Source organism: Conger conger, chromosome 2 (genome assembly GCF_963514075.1).
Source record: "Conger conger chromosome 2, fConCon1.1, whole genome shotgun sequence".
NCBI classification, from domain to species: Eukaryota; Metazoa; Chordata; class Actinopteri; order Anguilliformes; family Congridae; genus Conger; species Conger conger.
In genome coordinates, this window is record NC_083761.1 from 65,602,049 (window position 1) to 65,620,428 (window position 18,380).

Sequence of the window (18,380 nt, forward strand, 5' to 3'; positions counted from 1 at the left end):
TATCAATGTGCCCCCGAATTTATACATGTTGACATCTGCTTATGGATTTCACCACTACCTTATCACAGCTGTTTTACTCTCCCCGTCTACAGGTTACTCTAGGAAAGGAGGAAAGGAAGTTAAATAGGGTAGGGTCCTCGCGGACTGAACTAGCTTACTTACCATCTAACCCTGACTGGCTCGGGGTTACATTCCTCTGTGGAATAATGAGTGCATGCAGAAGCCTGACCAGACTGTGTGCAGGGGTATTAATAACAGCCCTAAGTAGAGTGTCTCAGAGGACCTCTTAGACCAAGGCAAACTGTCTATCAGCAGTGAAGTTCAAGGACATGTCTGTTGGTGCTAATGTTATGGTGAATGCTGTGCTTTAGAAGGAGCTGCAGTGTAATAATGATGTAAGGTGCACTTGCCATATTCTGTTGAAGTAAACGCACAGCGTCTGAGCGTGTGGGTGGTGAAACTACATGACTGTATGTACTTGTTGGAAGCATTAGATGAGCTGTCCAAATTCATGCAGCCGAAGTGTTTGTAGACCACACATTTTTGATAATTATTTTCAATTAGAAATGAAACCGTCATTCATTTCAGGTGTGGTGTGTGTGTTAAAAGAGTAACATGATGGTGGAATGTGACACTTGCCAGTTGTTTTTAGGCAACAATAAGTGTTTTTTTATTATTATTATTATTATTATTATTATTATTATTCCATCCATCCATTATCTGAACCCGCTTATCCTGATCAGGGTCGCAGGGGGGCTGGAGCCTATCCCAGCATACATTGGGCGAAAGGCAGTCTATCTCAGGGCACACACACCATTCACTCACACACTCATACCTACGGGCAATTTAGACTCTCCAATCAGCCTAACGTGCATGTCTTTGGACTGTGGGAGGAAACCGGAGTACCCGGAGGAAACCCACGCAGACACGGGGAGAACATGCAAACTCCGCACAGAGAGGCCCCGGCCGACGGGGATTCGAACCCAGGACCTCCTTGCTGTGAGGCGGCAGTGCTACCCACTGCACCATCCGTGCCGCCATTATTATTATTATTCAGCCATTTTAAAACATATTTTTCTAAGCCTAAATTTCCCACTATAGAAGTTAGCCAAAACTGTCTGGGTGTGATAATGAGGACTGTTTGTGCCAGGCCCCCACTTTTCACACATTGTTGTTTGTTACCATAGCGACCTCCATGATGCATGTTTATCTTGGGATACTGAATTCTCACAAGCTAGCTATATCAACTATCAAGGAGACTGACTTATCCAATAATAATTTTTTTAGCTAGCTAGCCAAGTTAATAATAGCTAACGCTATTGATAATGTCACCTTATGAAAGCAAACTAGCTAGCTAGCTAAATATAACCAGAATTGGTCTAATAGTCCTTAAAAGGCTTAAAATTTAAGGCTTAAATCTTCAAATTAAAAGGCTTAAAACTTAAAATTTAAGTGAACCTATCAAATATTTGCATTGTCTTGCCTGTTGGCTAGTGGCGCAAACTATGGGTCACAATAGGGGAGGGATAAGGAGAGTGGTGTACTCTGAGGAGCGCATTCTCAACCGGCTGAAAACAGGACGATACATTTAAAATGCTCACTACTCCAAAACTAAAGAACGGACATATTTAATACTTTCATTGTGTTTCTGCAATGCCGTCTTGTACAAATTGCATATAAAAACCGAGAAAAGTGTAACCAACCACCAATGTAATCCTTTAAAAATCACACTTACAAATATGTAGTGGGGAAGAGCACTGTTTTGTATGTTAATAGCAGACAGAGCTTGATGTGTGTAATTGGATTGTATGAGAAAGTCCTGGGATGCAGTGCAGCAGAGCAGGTGCTGGGGGAATGGAGGTGGGCTGTGACTGGCCCACTCGTATGGTGTACTTTAGTCATGCATGCCTGGCTCCTGCAGGGGATAAGTGCTATTACATACACGGTACACTCCACTGCTCGAGCAGCTCTCCATGTTGCTTTAGAAACCGACTCATTTTCCTGTCTTTAGATGCACCAATGAGCCAATTATTCCCCTGATTTAGGAGGATGCGCGTGTTCACCGTCTGGTGTAGAACAGCTGAAGCACAGAGTTCTTAATTGTTTCTCCTGACTGCTGGGGGCCACTTGCTTTTAAGGCTCTCGCCTAGATTCTGACGGAAATGTGCCTGTTGCCAGTGTTACAGTTTTATTGAATTAAAGGTACAATAGGTAAGATTTTTCTGTTAAAACATTGTTACAAGACCATTGTAAGAATTCCCTTCCTATCATTGATAAAGGCTGACTGACATGTTGACTCTGCCTGTGATTATAGTCTTTAAATTCGGGTTTGAAAATATACAGTTGACGTACCGACACAAAAATGGTTGTACAATAATTCAAGCTCATTGGTTGAAAATTGGCTCAGCGTGTTCCCAGAGAAGGGGGAGGGGTAAACAGTTGACCGTTAGGAGTCCGAAATTACCTATTGTACCTTTAATAAAATATAATCAAAGAAAGTCAATAGAGAAATTTGAGTATACTTAGTATACTCTTTCTGGGTGTGAAATAAACCATTTCTAAAAGTGCCTTTGCTTGAGATGAACACAAGCAGAGGTGACCTCGTACAGCTGATTTTTTATTTTTTCTCATCCAATCACATGAAACGTTACCAAACTATCTATGAATCATTTGATTAAAAGCCACTTTAATTGACCCCAGGGGCTTGTATCTTCATATGATGAACGAAGTAGACTTTACTGAGATAAGGAGCTGGGTTTATCGAGAGAGTTTTATTGAATTCCACATGCCATGAAACATTCTAAGAGCATTTTATTGAATCTGGCCCAGTGCTCTGGGATTGAATCCAGTGCTGACTGTAGCCCATGTAGCCCTGCACGGAGCCTGATCATGGGGATAGTGTCATCTGGGGTTAGAGACGGTTCAGTCAACCGGGTAGCTCACCTCATTGCTCTCCAGCGACCCCCACAGGTGAGTCATGTGTCTGCGGTCTGCTTGCTATTATCCCTCCGCCTCAGGCCTGTACAAGCTCGACCCAAGGTGTGAAAGGTAGCAGCTGGGGACCTCACACGCTCCGGAAGGGAGAGAGTGCGTGTTTACTCTCTCCTGCTTCAGCCCTGGAGATTACGTTACAGATGCATACAATGAAGCTTTACAATGGAAAAACAAAAGAAGGAACATTCTCAAGAGAAGACATCCCTTATTTCAGTGCGCTGTTACTTGGCGTGTTCATGCCGGTGGACGTGCGCGCTGTATTACCCGGCCTGATGAACTGGTTTCACCGCAGGCTTCGTACGGAGCTGGAGACCACGCGCGCCGGCTGGGACACGCACATCACGCAGGTTTCCAGGGACACCGTCTCCAAGGACGTGGAGCTGCAGACGCTGGGGGAGCGGGAGGGCAAGCTGAGGGCCGAGCTCCAGAGGAGCCAGGAGGATGTGGAGAGGTGAGGGCCCGCGCCGGATCCAGGCTCGCCCCGCCCGTGCGGGGGGGCCAGACTGACCCCCTCCCTCCCTGACCCCCTCCCTCCCTCCGCGGGGCAGGTACAAGCAGCAGCTGGCGAGCGGGGTGCAGAGGGAGCGGGCCCTGGAGCAGGCTCGGGTGCAGGTGGAGCTGGACTGGCAGCGGAGGATGGAGGACGCACAGGCGGGACACTACCTGAAGAGCGAGGAGCTCATTCAGGGCCTGACCCAGGCCAGAGACCAGGTGACGGCCGCCAGGTCCTGGAGTGGAGGCACAAATTCTGGGGAAAGGCCAGGCTTCATAGAGCACTAGTTGATATTTAGCTTTTAGGTTAACAGTAGATACACTTGAGTTGAAAAGGCGAACATTGCTGGGCTGAATGGCCTGTTCTCCTCATTATGTTATGTTATGATCCACAACTGAGCCCATGAGACGGTGTTTCCAATAGGCAAATAAGCCCCCGAAGCCAATTCACCTTTAGATCTGTTTCTGAAGTCCTGGTGACACTTGGAACGATAAGTATAAACATGCGTCACACCAGGAAACTTTTGACCAATAAACACGCCTACAGTATCAGTAACACTGGACAGACAGAGTGGACTAATACTCCAGTTTTGTTAGCCAGCTAGCTTGAGATCACGCTTGCTTTAATGTGCCCTCTTCGTAGCTGGGTATGGTATGGGCTAAAAGCTACTCATCACTAATTTCTCCAGAATTGCCAATTGCACATCTTTATCCTCCACTCGACATCATGGTTTTATAAAGAAATGTCATGATGTGCGGGTGCAATTTGTTCTTTTTCTAGCCTTTTGAAACCATTATCATTATTTGAATTCTGTCTTGTTCATTTTTTCCAGTTCTGCGATCGGTTAACAGTATTTAATCTTGGATCTCATCTAAAAAGTAGCTCATAATTTCCAGTGGCATTATAGCGTTTCTAAGATGAACGGTATGGTACCGTGCTGAGCGGGGCGTGATGGCGGCTCTGTGTCCCCAGGCCATGGCAGAGCTGCAGGAGAAGGAGCGGGAGCTGCAGGACGTGAGGACCCTGCTGCACAGTGTGACCCTGGAGAGAGAGCAGGCCCTGCAGAGGGCCAGGGGCCCGCAGGTGAGAGACACTGCTGTGTGCCATTCAGCCTGCAAGGCCCTGCAGAGGGCCAGGGGCCCGCAGGTGAGAGACGCTGCTGTGTGCCATTCAGCCTGCAAGGCCCTGCAGAGGGCCAGGGGCCCGCAGGTGAGAGACACTGCTGTGTGCCATTCAGCCTGCAGGCCCTGCAGAGGGCCAGGGGCCCGCAGGTGAGAGACACTGCTGTGTGCCATTCAGCCTGCAAGGCCCTGCAGAGGGCCAGGGGCCCGCAGGTGAGAGACGCTGCTGTGTGCCATTCAGCCAGCAAGGCCCTGGTGGGGGTTATGCTCTGTCTCTGCCTGCTGCGTTAAAGGTACAATATACATGATTTTTGTGTTTAAATATTATTACAAGACCATTCCCTACCTATCATTGAAAAAGGCTCACCGACATGTTGACTCACCCTCTACCTGTGTTTATAGTCCTTAAATTCGGGTTTCAAAATATGCAGTTGACGGACCGACAGTCTGTACCAAAACATCTATAGCTGTACAATAATTCAAGCTCATTGGTTGAAAATTGGTTCTAATTCCCACTGCCAATGGCATTTCAACTTCAGCGCGTTCAAAGAGAAGGGGTGGGATAAAGTGTAAGAGTTGTGGTTTGAGCGTATTTGTTGCTGCAATTGCTCTCTTGACTGTTAGAAGTCCAAAATTACCTATTGTACCTTTAACCTGAAACCCAGGAGAACAAACGTTTAGAAGTAAAAAGTGTAAGTAAAAATGTTTGTGTCTTGGATAACAAAAACAAAAAATACGGTAACATTAGCATACAAATATCATGGAACCTAACTTGGCTAGCCTGAGAGATATGAAGGACAGACTTTTTGTGAGAGTGTTATGTGATCGCCTGGATGGGTGGCCGTCCATAAACCAGTCTCTGCATTCAAGCGCACGTTACCTTCTAGGAAACAGATTGAAGATTCAAGCCACTGACGTCAGTGGATGTGTTTATTTTGAGAATTTTTGGGAACCTCCCACGCAACAGTTTGGTGATGTCAATGGGTCGAAGGCTTGATGCAGTTACTGCAAACAAGGGAAGTGTTTTTTTGCTTACATTTACTTAAATACTTTCTGTTCCAATACTTTTGCTCACCTAAGAATTGGGTTGTCTGATACCAAAGGTGCTATGTTCTAAGTAATTTAACACATCTAGGTGTAAATACCAGGAAATAAAATCTTAAATTATGAGCTATTGTCTAGTGTTCATCTTTTTTTTCTCAACCCCTAATGTATTCAGTGTATGGCAAAAACAAAAGAATTGGCCTTGCTTTTCCAATACTTTTGGAGGGGACTGTAGATATATAGTTGCATCGATTATCTTCCTATGCCAAAACGGCCCATCTGCAGATTGAAAGTGCCTTAGCACTTTGCATAATCCCACATAACAGATGACCTGTAGTTTGGCTGACCGGCAGTGGGACTGATAGCGTCCCTCTGTCGGATGGCGGAACAGCCACTCTCTCGTGTGTCAGAGCCTCTAAATAGCCTCCCGGTGGTTCTCAGCATACTCACGGCCTTGTTTTTAAATGAGCTGCCATTCCCCCACCGCTGTCATTCTGGGTGTGGAGGAACAGTCTGCGATGGAGCCTTCTCCCCCAGAAGAAGACCATCCATAAATAATAAGCTGCACAAAACCAAAGGCCCAAGGTCATTGCTGTGAACCCGTGAGTTAATTTATTGTTTGAGGTCGTGACATTTCGGCTTCCTCTAGCGTGTGGATCCCATACGTCTGGTTGCTCTTCTCGTCTCTGCGGTCACACTTTGCCCCCCTGTCCCAGTCGCTCATCTCCCATCTCTCTGCACCTTCACACGAAGCTGCAGCTGTTTTCTCTGTCATTATACACTCCTCCATTTTGTCACTGGATCGCAGTCGCGGTAATGTTGCGCGTCGTTTTTTAACCAGATTACCCTTTCTAATAAACAGTGCTGAACCCTGACTCCTGAATGCACTACAGCAGTCTCAGTAAAGACTCAGGAGTGAGCTCAGGTCAGGAGTTGGTTGATGCATCTTGTTCAGCGGCCTCAGAGTAGTTTTCCTGCGCTTTTCCTGGTTACTCATGCCTGTAAGTGGGATTCCTGATTGCCCTGTCTTTCTACGTGTCCTTTGTTCCCCTCTTTGTGACAAAGTCTGTTCTCTGCTTCTCGGGCTTAAGGCCACAGAAAAGAAGCATTTGAATTGTTTGGTCATCTGTCTTACGTTTTATATGGAGGGTCGTCTTATTTTATTTTACACAAATTGAACAATGTATCTGCACATTTGTAAGCCGATCGATATATATACTGTATAGTCACTAAATCTTGCATAAAATCTTGCATAAAATTCAAGATTTATATTTACAAAAAATGACATTTTAGATTTGATTGTCAAGGGGAAAAAAAGAAGGCTCCGCACCCCAATAGGTGCCTTAAATTTGTACAATGTCTGTGTTCAGTCCTCATTTAAAAAGCAATGGCCCATGCTAATGTAAGCCTTCTTTTCCTTGATTGTTATGTGGTGATTACTCAAGTGTGAGCACAGTATTACTTGGTATTGTCTGCCATGTATTTGTTTCCATCATTCAAATGTGAGAGTAAATGAAGTAGTGTGCAGTTATGGTCAAATTATTCCTCGCAGAAACCCATTTCTGTGAATTTTGAATTTTTGAGAAGTGAAGTATCATGATGGATGCTTTGTGTCGTGCCAGTTTACATTACACTGTTGTGTCAGGCTTTTTCCAAGTCCCTGCAAGTTCGGGAATTATGACACATTGATGAAATGCAATTGGAATAAAACTTGGAACCAGAACTGTCACTACATGAGTTGCACCCCGAGTCCAAGATAGCTGCACCGTACGCTAATGTGTAGTAAGATCTGGAAAATGCACTACACATAAAACAGCGCAATACAATTAGATGGCAGACTCCTAAAACATAAAATATGCTCAGGGGGATGTGGAGACTCATTATTTCCATCAGCATAGGATTTCACTATTAGAATTAAAATAGCGTTAATGCTATTGTTATAGAGGGCCACGTCTATATGGCATATAAAGTATCTTATTAACTTCCCTCTACTTTGTTTGTTCGTTGTGGTTTTCAACACATTTATGGATATGTTAGTATAGGATTTATTGTGTGATGTTGACAGTTCCATCAGCATAGGATTTCACTATTAGAATTAAAATAGCGTTAATGCTATTGTTATAGATGGCAACCTCTATATGGCATAATAAAGTATCTTACTCATTTCCCTCTACTTTGTTTGTTATGGTTTTCAACACATTGATTTATGGATATGTTAGTATAAGATTTATTGTGTAATGTTGACTGTGTTAGCTGTCCTATTGATCAGATTCAGAAAGGGTTCCTCCTTGCTCCACTAATCTGACTCTTTCATATGATGCTGGAAGACACGCAGCGTGTCATGACAGCACCCACAAAAGAGTGCAGCTTCCCTGTTTGTTTAGGTAGCCGAATATGAATGTAGGCGTGCACCTTAAACATGCTCAGTAGATATCTTCCACACCTTTATAGCTGGCCCAGTGACCAGCTGTACACCTGCAGCTGGGGTACAGAGAGAGGGCCAGAGGAGGAGTAGGGCTGTTGAGATGCCCCCTGCTGGTGAAACAGGGAACCGAAAGGCTGATAGAAATGGCTGTGTCTTATGCGTGTGCCTCTGGTGTGCACTTTTGGTGGGCAAAGCAGAAAGACTTCCTAAGACAGATTTCTGTATCACTGTCCGGTTCACACGGCGTGGCTCAGCATGCCACACGTCAGCTGTGTGCTCACTTTTCCACTGGTATTCAACGGAATGTGAAGAAATACAGACGGGAAGTACGCACTTCCTTAAATGATCAGGTAAGGGCTTGACAGTTAGGCCTACTTCTTGTTTTGTTCTGCCAGGGGACACTGGGGTCAGAGTAGACGGTATTTACATATATTGCGTGACAGATGGGCAGTACGTAAGAGACAAGACCATATTTCTCCCTATTAAATATAAAATGTAATGCATTCACTTTATATTAAGGACAGAACCATACAGCATATTAGAGACCAGGCACTGTTAATTGCTGTTTAATCTTCTGCCGTTTTTTAATTATCTAAAGCTTTGTTGAATTAAGGCTAGCAGGTTGCTGATAGGGATGATTTCATCTCCACAATATAACCTGGTGCTTCATATTTCAAGAGCCCTTTTGTTTGAACAGAGTGAGGTAATAGTGTATTTCACACATTGCTGATACGTCTCCTTGTCCTGATCTCACCAATCAGGTGCCAGTTTTATGTGGTGAACATGGCAGGTTTTCCAGCAGAGCGTTAAATGTGACAGGAAATGTGCTGGGGAAACCATGCTTGTGTAAAAGTGTGTCAATTTCTCCTGGCACTACTTGTGACCCAGGCTGCTACCTCAGGTCCAGGCTCCTAGTTCAGGGCCAGGCTGCTAGTTCAGGGCCAGGCTGCTAGTTAAGGGCAAGGCTGCTAGTTAAGGGCAAGGCTGCTAGTTCAGGGCCAGGCTGCTAGTTAAGGGCAAGGCTGCTAGTTAAGGGCAAGGCTGCTAGTTCAGGGCCAGGCTGCTAGCTGAGGTCCTGGCTGCTAGATGAGGTCCAGGCTGCTAGCTCAGGGTCAAGCTGCTAGTTAAAGGCCAGGCTGCTAGCTCAGGGTCAAGCTGCTAGTTAAGGGCAAGGCTGCTAGTTCAAGGTCAGGCTGCTAGCTCAGGGTCAGGCCGTCTAACCAAAATGTGAATCTGACCCAAGGAGCTATGCCGACTTTCCCAACGGAGGTATTTACAGCACTAAAAATAGACCAGTGCTTCTAGTACCAGTACTTCTAGGACCTCCTCTCTGACCTTCTGTAGTTCCTTGCTGCTCTTATATAATTCTTTCTTAATTTAATTATTATTCCTCCATAACCGTCTCCATTAACTGTATTGTCAAATTTTAAAGTCTGTCTCCTTGTATTATATTATATTATAGTGTTATAGTGTTATATACTCTTTAGATCAGTGGTTCTCAGGTTTGCTTGTGGGGGACCCGTGTGTATGCCGGTTTTTGTTCCAACCAATATTTTACTCAGGTTGTTGAACATGTGTTTAAGTTCTTTCACAATTTTTTCCTTAAACTTATGAACATAATGCTGGTTTGGCTGGTTATCATTTGCTTTGTCTTTGAATAGTTAATTATAGTTAATTTTAGTTGCCATGTGGCTGCACGTTCACCAGTCTATTTTATTTAATTTTTTTACCACTTTTTATGTAATTGTCTACATTTACAATATACTGTAGCACAATGCAAATATACAGCTTGTTAAGATTTTGTGATTTAAATTTTGGCTGGAATGAAAACCAGCATACCCTGGGGTCCCCAGAACCACTGATCTCGTTCCCTTTTATCATCGTTATCATTTATTTTGTCACATTAATCGTGGTGTTATTAATATTTTTTTATTGTAGGAAATACTTTCACAGAGTATAAACTAGACTGCCTCGCTTATCAAAGTAACAGGCCTCTCATCTCCATCTGGTGGCTGTCAGCTTAACTTACATGATGAAGACAAGCTGAAACAGAAGTTAGAGCAGCACCAGCTTCTGCGATATGACCTCTATCGCAAACAGTCAAACAGACATTTCAGGGGGAATTTTTGACAGACGTTAAATGAGGAGGGTAAAAATGATAAGGATATTGATTGAAGGGGAACGAAAAATGACATACAGTATGTGCCCACTGGTACACGATGACATAAAATCTCAATTCAAATACTTTTCCAGGAAGCTTCAGTGAGAAAAAAAGTTCAATTACAATTTTATTAATTGTATGGAATATATACTTGAAGGCATGTTCATGTAGTTATGAAGAATTTACTAAATTTAGGAAAAAGTGAATTTTAATTTCAGCTTGTCTTTAAAAAAGGCACGGAATTGGTCACAATTATATATAACTATATGCATATTTACATTAACCCATATCTTGATCTGCTCAGGATACCTCCCTAACACAATGAAAACAGCGGCGTTGAATGTTAAGTCCTACGCAGTAGCACAGCGTGTCATTACTCAGCGTGTCTTAAAGTCGCCGCTCTGTGCTCCCAGCTGCAGGGCAGCCCTGCGGAAGGTTCCGGCACCTTCCCCTCTGAGGAGATCCAGCGTCTGCAGCAGCAGAACAGCGGCCTGCGCACGGCCATCGCTAACATGAGGAGGGACATGGAGAGCCTGAGCGAGCAGCTGCTCACAGCGCCCCCTGAGCCTGAGCGCAGTACTGCAGGTACCGAGTCCTCCGACACGACAGTCACATGATCACGCGTGGAATCACAGCCGCTGTGCTCAGTGCAGGTTTGCCACAAACACAATATTCACAGCCTGAGAAAGGCAACTGAATAAAATTCAAATACAGCTTCTATTTACAGTTAACAGTATTAGCAAATAGTTTATAAAATGTACATGTTTATTTTTTGCTTGATACAATGCTGTCCACAAGGTGGACTGACTGTAAGAACAACATTTTAAACATTTACCACGTGACTAGCTTGTGCAATCTAAGAGTTTAACAGTTTAAAAATGGCAACAAGCCACAGTAACTAGATCTTGGTCATGGTTATCTAGCCTGCCAGATGGTCATCTCTTTCAGAGCTACATGCTCCATATAATAAATCATATGAATAGATTAAGAAATGGACACGTTACTACATCCTCCTTTCTCCTCTGAATCTGCAATTATCTCATTGATTGGGAGTGCAGGGTGCTTCTGCTTTTTCATCCTAGTTTCATGAAGTGGATATATAGTCAGAGAAGAAATACACAGAATTCTTACAAAGTATAACATAGTCATCACTGTGATGCTTGACACAGCATTATAGGGCCTCTCAACTGGCTGATTCAGTCCTGTTACCCGTCTCAAACATTAATAACTGAACATTTGTTTACAATTCAAAAAATACATTTATAAAAAGATTTTCACTTGTGACAGCTGTGCCATAACCCAGTGTAATTTAAGACTTAATAAAATAAATGGACTGAAAGCATATGATCTTCAGATTCCTCTTAGGCTTACTGTAAAATAGGCATTATTTACATTCTGCGTATGATTTATTTGTCTAAGCCCCAGTTACTGATACAGGACTAGTGCCTTGCTCCAGACCAGGCTGAACGGGATCCAGTTGTAATGTAATATGGACATTCCGAGCACGTGGCTTGGTGGTAGCCTCCTTGGACGGTGTACAGAACCGCTGTGAGAAATGCACTCGGACTGCTCAGTGGCCAGACTCCAGGGAAGTGTATTTCTGGACCAGGTCCGTGTGGGTCAGACTGTTCACACAGGGCTTATGAAGTGTATTCCTGGAGCAGGTCCGTGTGGGTCAGACTTTTCACACAGGGCTTGTGTTCCAGGTGTGTCTGGGGGCCCCGGGGCTGCCGTAGGGGCCCAAGAGTACAGCCAGGCCCTGCAGGAGGAGGTGGGGGAACTGAAAGCCCGCTGCAGGCTCCTGGAGAACCAGCTGGAGGACGCGTCTAAACCCCCTCTACCCGCCCCCGCCCCTGTGTCTGCGCTCCCCGTCGCCCCCGACAACGCCTACCTCCAAAACCACATCCGCTCCCTCAATGAGACCATCGGTAGGAGGCCCCAGGCGCTGCCTGTGTCAATACGTCTGTCTACACAAAGGCTTTATTTCAAAGCCGGTTGAGCAAGTATTTGCATGATATTTGCAAAGACTTATTTACTTGATGCCCCAACAGCCACACGCAAACACCCAAACGCACACATCGTAGGAATACATTCTCTGAGGAACTTATGCTGAAGAGCATAAATGGCAACCGTTGACAGTGGGCTACAGCCTTTTCTCATAGACCACAGGCCAGTGTGCAGTGAGTATGACTGTGTTGGGAAACGCCCCCGTGTTGGCAGGTGGTCTGCGAGCAGAGAAGGTGTCCAGCGCTGCCACTCTGAGGAAACAGGAAGTGAGACTGGCCCACCTGGAGTCCACCCTATCCCAGCTCACACAGCAGGTAATACAATGTCTCTCAGAAAACTCTCAGTGAGCCAACAGCTGTCAAATCTGACCTTTAATAAAAGGTTTAAAGGAAAAACAATCATCTGAGAAGGTTTGTTGGGAGATTCATTCCGATGTTCTTATTTCTCTAAAACAGTTTACATATGTAAAACTCTCTTAGTAAAAGCTTATGGGCCGGTTTCATGGTCCTGGACTAAATGTGTAGGACTAGGCTTAATCTGTGTCTGTGAAGCTGGCCCCAGGTATACCACATAACGCCTCTCATGCTTTGTGTGCTCATTTACACACGGTGACCCTTTTCCCTCCAGACTCATTCAAAGCAGGTGCAGTGCGACGAGCTGCGGTTCGAGCTGGCCAATCAGAAGAAGCGGGCGGCGGGGGAGGAGGCGGGTCTGAGGCAGAGATTGGCTGCGGTGGAGATGGAGCTGGATGAAGTGAGGAGAGAGGCGGAGGAGTACCAGAGAGGCAGCCTGCTGCAGAACCTGGAGGCCGTGGCCCTGGGGAACCAGGTCAGGGGCCCGCAGACAGGAAGAGAGCACATACAGAGGCCCCACACGCCATGAGTACATTCCACATAAACATTAAATGCGTTAGTTTGTTGCACATATTTTTCGTAGACTGTTTCCTTATTGTTTTTCTGCTGCACTTGAATATGTAGTCCATGTATGAAAGGTGTTTTATGAGTTATGTGTATGTGTTATTAGTATTGTACATTGAGTATGTTTTTATAACTGATATCTAGGTTTCTGCACTGAAGCTGGACATCGCCAGTGGAAGGGAGCCCATTGTTGTTGAACAGGTAATGTTACAATAGCTTTTTGCACGGGCGTTGGACTGAAGCAGATGCATTAGCGCATGCTAACAGAGCATGTGGTGGGGTTTCCTTCCAACTGTTTTTATGTGAATTTTGAATTTGCCAAAATACCAAAAAGATGGCATATCAATAAAGAGAAGATGTAATGAAGGGTGAGGGAAACACATTTTTCAAATAAATGATGACATTATGGGGACCTGAGCCACATGCTTCTGCTCCAGAAAGTCTAAAAAACAGCAGTTGGCACACATTATGTAATCTTGTTGCACCCTCATCAGAATATTTGCATAACAGTAGTAGATAGAAACACACTGAATCAAGTTTTTGTTGAACATGAGCATGAAAGCTAGCTGTTGTTCCTCTCTGTGGCCTGCAGAGTGCAGCGCTGAGGCTGCTCCAGCAGGAGAACCTGGCCTTACGGCAGCAGCTGCTGGGACAGGACTGTGGGGGGGAGAGGGGGCGCGACGCACCCCTGCTGCGCTCCAAACTCAAACAGGCCGTGCGCTGCATCGCCCAGCTCACCCAGGACAAGCAGCGCCTCATCGAGATGGGCAACCGCCTCCGTGCCCAGCTCACCCACGCAGGGTCCGACGGTACGGCCCGACCCAAGAACCACACGGCCCTGTGTGTGTCTCATACCAGCACAGACCCTGTGTGTCTCACACCAGCACAGACCCTGTGTGTGTCTCACACCAGCACAGACCCTGTGTGTCTCACACCAGCACAGACCCTGTGTGTGTCTCACACCAGCACAGACCCTGTGTGTCTCACACCAGCTCTCTCTGTGTGTGTCTCAGACCAGCACAGACCCTGTGTGTGTCTCACACCAGCACAGACCCTGTGTGTGTCTCACACCAGCACAGACCCTGTGTGTGTCTCACACCAGCACAGACCCTGTGTGTCTCACACCAGCTCTCTCTGTGTGTGTCTCAGACCAGCACAGACCCTGTGTGTGTCTCAGACCAGCACAGACCCTGTGTGTGTCTCACACCAGCACAGACCCTGTGTGTGTCTCACACCAGCACAGACCCTGTGTGTCTCACACCAGCTCTCTCTGTGTGTGTCTCAGACCAGCACGGACCCTGTGTGTCTCACACCAGCTCTCTCTGTGTGTGTCTCAGACCAGCACGGACCCTGTGTGTGTCTCACACCAGCACAGACCCTGTGTGTCTCACACCAGCTCTCTCTGTGTGTGTCTCAGACCAGCACAGACCCTGTGTGTGTCTCACACCAGCACAGACCCTGTGTGTCTCACACCAGCACAGACCCTGTGTGTGTCTCACACCAGCACAGACCCTGTGTGTGTCTCACACCAGCACAGACCCTGTGTGTCTCACACCAGCTCTCTCTGTGTGTGTCTCAGACCAGCACGGACCCTGTGTGTGTCTCACACCAGCACAGACCCTGTGTGTCTCACACCAGCACAGACCCTGTGTTATTCACAGGCAGGGTTAGACAGTAAGGCCTTGTGTGTGTCTCACACCAGCTCTCTCTCTGTCATTCACAGGCAGGGTTAGACAGTACGCCACACCAAATAACCACACGGCCCTGTGTGAGAATCCACAGGAGTATATCAACAGGGAATTCATATACTGTGTGCACTGACACTCTACCTGTCACCCCCAAGACACGACTCAAATATGGAAACTTTGTGGAACGCCCTCCTAATGTACATCACAGACGCAGAGGATACTGCCATTTTCAAATCCCATCTCAAGACTGAGTATCAGTCATCCACCAGTTTGTTTGTGTTCACACCTCATTCTGGACTCCTGTATTGCTTCTGCCTGTACTGTTCTTACAGTTTTTACCATTTTAATCTCGTAAGGCAACCTAGGGCTCTGGAAAGGTGCTATGTATAAAATGTATTATTATTATTATTATTATTATTATTGTCATTAAGTATTCATTCATGACGTCTGCACTTCAGGTAGACAGGTAAAAAATATTTATTCTTGGTACTTACTGTGTAGCTGGAGGTTTTGCCTTGCTGCTGCCATTCTCCATCCCACAGGTGGTGATAGTTGAGCAGAGAGCAGAGTGCCCAGCAGTGCGCACAGCGCTGAAGGGGTTACCGGGCTCCCCCCCGCCCTCGTGTGACTGCTCCACAGCGGTGACCTGATCCCTGACTTACAGTGGGATTAAGGTCGCTCGGCCGCTGTTTACACTGGGCTGCGGGGGTCTGCGAAACACCGTAAACACCGGGCCTCTCCTCCCGGAAATCTGAGTGCTGTTGACTTACCGCCCCCCCCTCCCGACGGCCAGGGTTCTGCCACAGGGATAACATCCTGTGCTCGCGCTCACATTCTCAGCAGCGCATGATTCTGTTGGAGCTGGAAAGTCATTCTAACACCGTGTCCTTATTTCTTGTCTTCCCCGGTAGATGCACAGCTGTCTGGTCCTGTTCAGAGACCTGCCTCAGCCCCTGATCCCTCTGACTCTGCGAGTGGCCTCGCCCAGGTGCAGCAGAGTCGCCTGTCTGCTCTGGAGCAGCTGCAGTACAGGCTCACTACACAGGTGATCTAGAGAGTCTCTACACTGCACTGTATACTGCACTATATACTGCACTAAGTCTGTCTACACTGCACTATATACTGCACTGGACCTGTCTCTACACTGCACTATATACTGCACTATACTGCACTGGGCCTGTCTACACTGCACTATATACTGCACTGGACCTGTCTCTACACTGCACTATATACTGCACTGGACCCGCCTCTACACTGCACTATATACTGCACCTGTCTGTACACTGCACTATACTGTACTGGGCCTGTCTCCACACTGCACTATATACTGCACTGGGCCTGTCTCTACACTGCACTATACTGCACTGGGGCTGTCCCACTTCACTACACTGTACTGGACCTAACTCACCATACTGCATTATACTGGACCTAACTCACTATACGACACTGCTCCGGTCTCAGTGCACTTGTCCTCCCTCACTCTGCAGTATCTGCCTGCACTGTTCTTGTAAGAATACAACAACCTGTTATCAAAGGCCACTAGATGGAGTTAAAGTTAACTTCTGTGCCAAAGGAACACGCCCGAGAAAATCATGTTTTTAGCTTCAGTTGTTACAAAAGCATATACTGTATACACCTGCTGTTTTCTGAATAGTTTTCATTGAATTGTGCTGTGAGGGCTCTAGGCTTATGGTGTTTCCATTGTAAAACATGTCTTTTTTCCTGTCTGTTTATCAGGCATTACAGCTTGCCCAGCTAGACCAGCATAAAAAGGCAGCGCTGTCACATCTCTCGAGGAAAGAGACCAGTGGGTCAGATAGTTCAGTCAATCCCTGGGACCAGCTACACACTAAGGTAGGCTGCACGCATGACATCAATATTTTGACAAGGTTGAAACGAACTTCCTTCCCTGACTGATGTCACTGATTTACTTTCACATTCTTCGGCCAGTTTCGTGCTCAACATTGACATAGTAATGCGAGGAGCTTCTCTTGTTCTCATAAAAAACGAGTATCTGTTATTTTAGCAGGTTGTGAGCATTCACACATGAATTGTCTGATCAGCTATTGTTCTATTGTGCTATTTGGAAGTAGGTCAAGAGCACAGCCAAGATGCATGCAGTTATAATAATGTCTGAATTTGTTAACTTTGGCTTAACTAACCAGAAAAGCTACCTAAAGTTAGCTAGAAGTGAATCATAACTCTTACATTTTCATGTGGAAGAAACAACCATAGCTCTATGGGTAGCTCAAGCCACCTTTGCACTGCTGTCCACTAGGTTAACGTGCCCGGAATCGTCCACTGCAAGAAAGAGTAGGCTACTGCCTAGCAAAGAAGGCTTTCTAGAGTTGTGCAATAAAAAAAGGTCATGATTGGGGCTGCTGAGTGGCTCATCCTGTTCAGGCAGTGCTCTAGTTCATGGAGGTGCCCTCACGGTCTGGCATGGAAACTGTGCAGCGCTGACTGTGGCCAGCAGCCCCCTGGGCTCCCAAGGCCAGCTGAACCCTCCCTCATCGCGGTCATCTCTCTCCCTCACACCTCCGTGGTCTGCCTGCTGAAGCTGCACGTGAAGGGTCTTTCTCCGCCCTCAGGCCTGAGCGAGCTCGGCTGGGGTGTGAAGAGCAGCGGCTGGGGACCTCACACCAGTGCGCCCGTTTACCCTCTCCCACTTCAGCGACGGAGATTACAGCACCAGCGCGGATGTGTACAACTAAGCTTTCAAAACGGAGTAGAACATGTGGGGAAGCATAAAAAGATAATAACTATATTCCCACTGGATCGTGTATTTCAGCCTTTTTTTAGTGATGGAATATAAGTTGTAATTATTCCTGTTTTCCCCTTCTAATGAGAGCAGATAGACGAGTACAGAGATATAGTGTGAGAAGGATTACGGGTTGCTGTCAGAATGAATAGCTCTTTCTCCGTCAGCGACACAATGGGCCTAAGGGCTCTGCCGTTTCTCACATTAGCCCCATTCTCTTCCTGCTGCAGCCACATACCAGAGGCAAGAAGGAGAACACGCCCCCGGAGATGAGCCAATCGCAGGCGGCTGAACGTTTGGACCCGGGCCAGCGGAGCAGGGGAAGGGGGCGCCCCTCCAGCCCTTCAGAGGCCCTCATGTCATCCGTAGGCACGGACCAATCCCTGCGCGACATCTGGCAGATGCTGGAGAAGGGCTCGGACCTGTCCGTCCTTACGGCCAGGAGCAGCCCTGACAGAGGTGGGTGGGCCAGGGACAGACTGGCCAGTTCTTATGCTTAGGGCAGCCTGTAGCCTAGTGGCTGCGGTACATGAGCCGGAAGATTGGTGGTTCAACCCCCTGTGTAGCCATCATAAGATCCATGCAGTTGTTGGGCCCTTGAGCAAGGCACTTAACCCCTTAGATTGACCCCTGCTAAGTCTAATCAGCTGTAAGTCGCTTTGGATAAAAGCGTAAGATAACTAATGTAATGTAATGGTTTGGGCTCTCCACAACAGCATAACTGGGTGAAAGGCACAGAATAAGTCTTGCTTGTTAAAGGGGGCAGTTC

The 18,380-nt window shown here is 46.5% G+C and overlaps 1 protein-coding gene across 1 annotated transcript in view; it reads left to right on the forward strand.

Annotated features, from left to right (window-relative positions):
* Window positions 1-18,380, forward strand: part of ccdc57 (coiled-coil domain containing 57) — a 32,336-nt gene that overhangs the window by 8,970 nt on the left and 4,986 nt on the right. Inside the window, exons 8-19 of the mRNA XM_061230912.1 lie at window positions 3,287-3,445; window positions 3,543-3,705; window positions 4,460-4,570; window positions 10,652-10,823; window positions 11,945-12,166; window positions 12,459-12,559; window positions 12,873-13,073; window positions 13,307-13,363; window positions 13,755-13,971; window positions 15,762-15,895; window positions 16,588-16,704; window positions 17,842-18,070. Coding sequence (XP_061086896.1) covers window positions 3,287-3,445; window positions 3,543-3,705; window positions 4,460-4,570; window positions 10,652-10,823; window positions 11,945-12,166; window positions 12,459-12,559; window positions 12,873-13,073; window positions 13,307-13,363; window positions 13,755-13,971; window positions 15,762-15,895; window positions 16,588-16,704; window positions 17,842-18,070 — 1,883 coding nt within the window. The remainder of the gene's footprint in view (window positions 1-3,286; window positions 3,446-3,542; window positions 3,706-4,459; window positions 4,571-10,651; window positions 10,824-11,944; window positions 12,167-12,458; window positions 12,560-12,872; window positions 13,074-13,306; window positions 13,364-13,754; window positions 13,972-15,761; window positions 15,896-16,587; window positions 16,705-17,841; window positions 18,071-18,380) is intronic.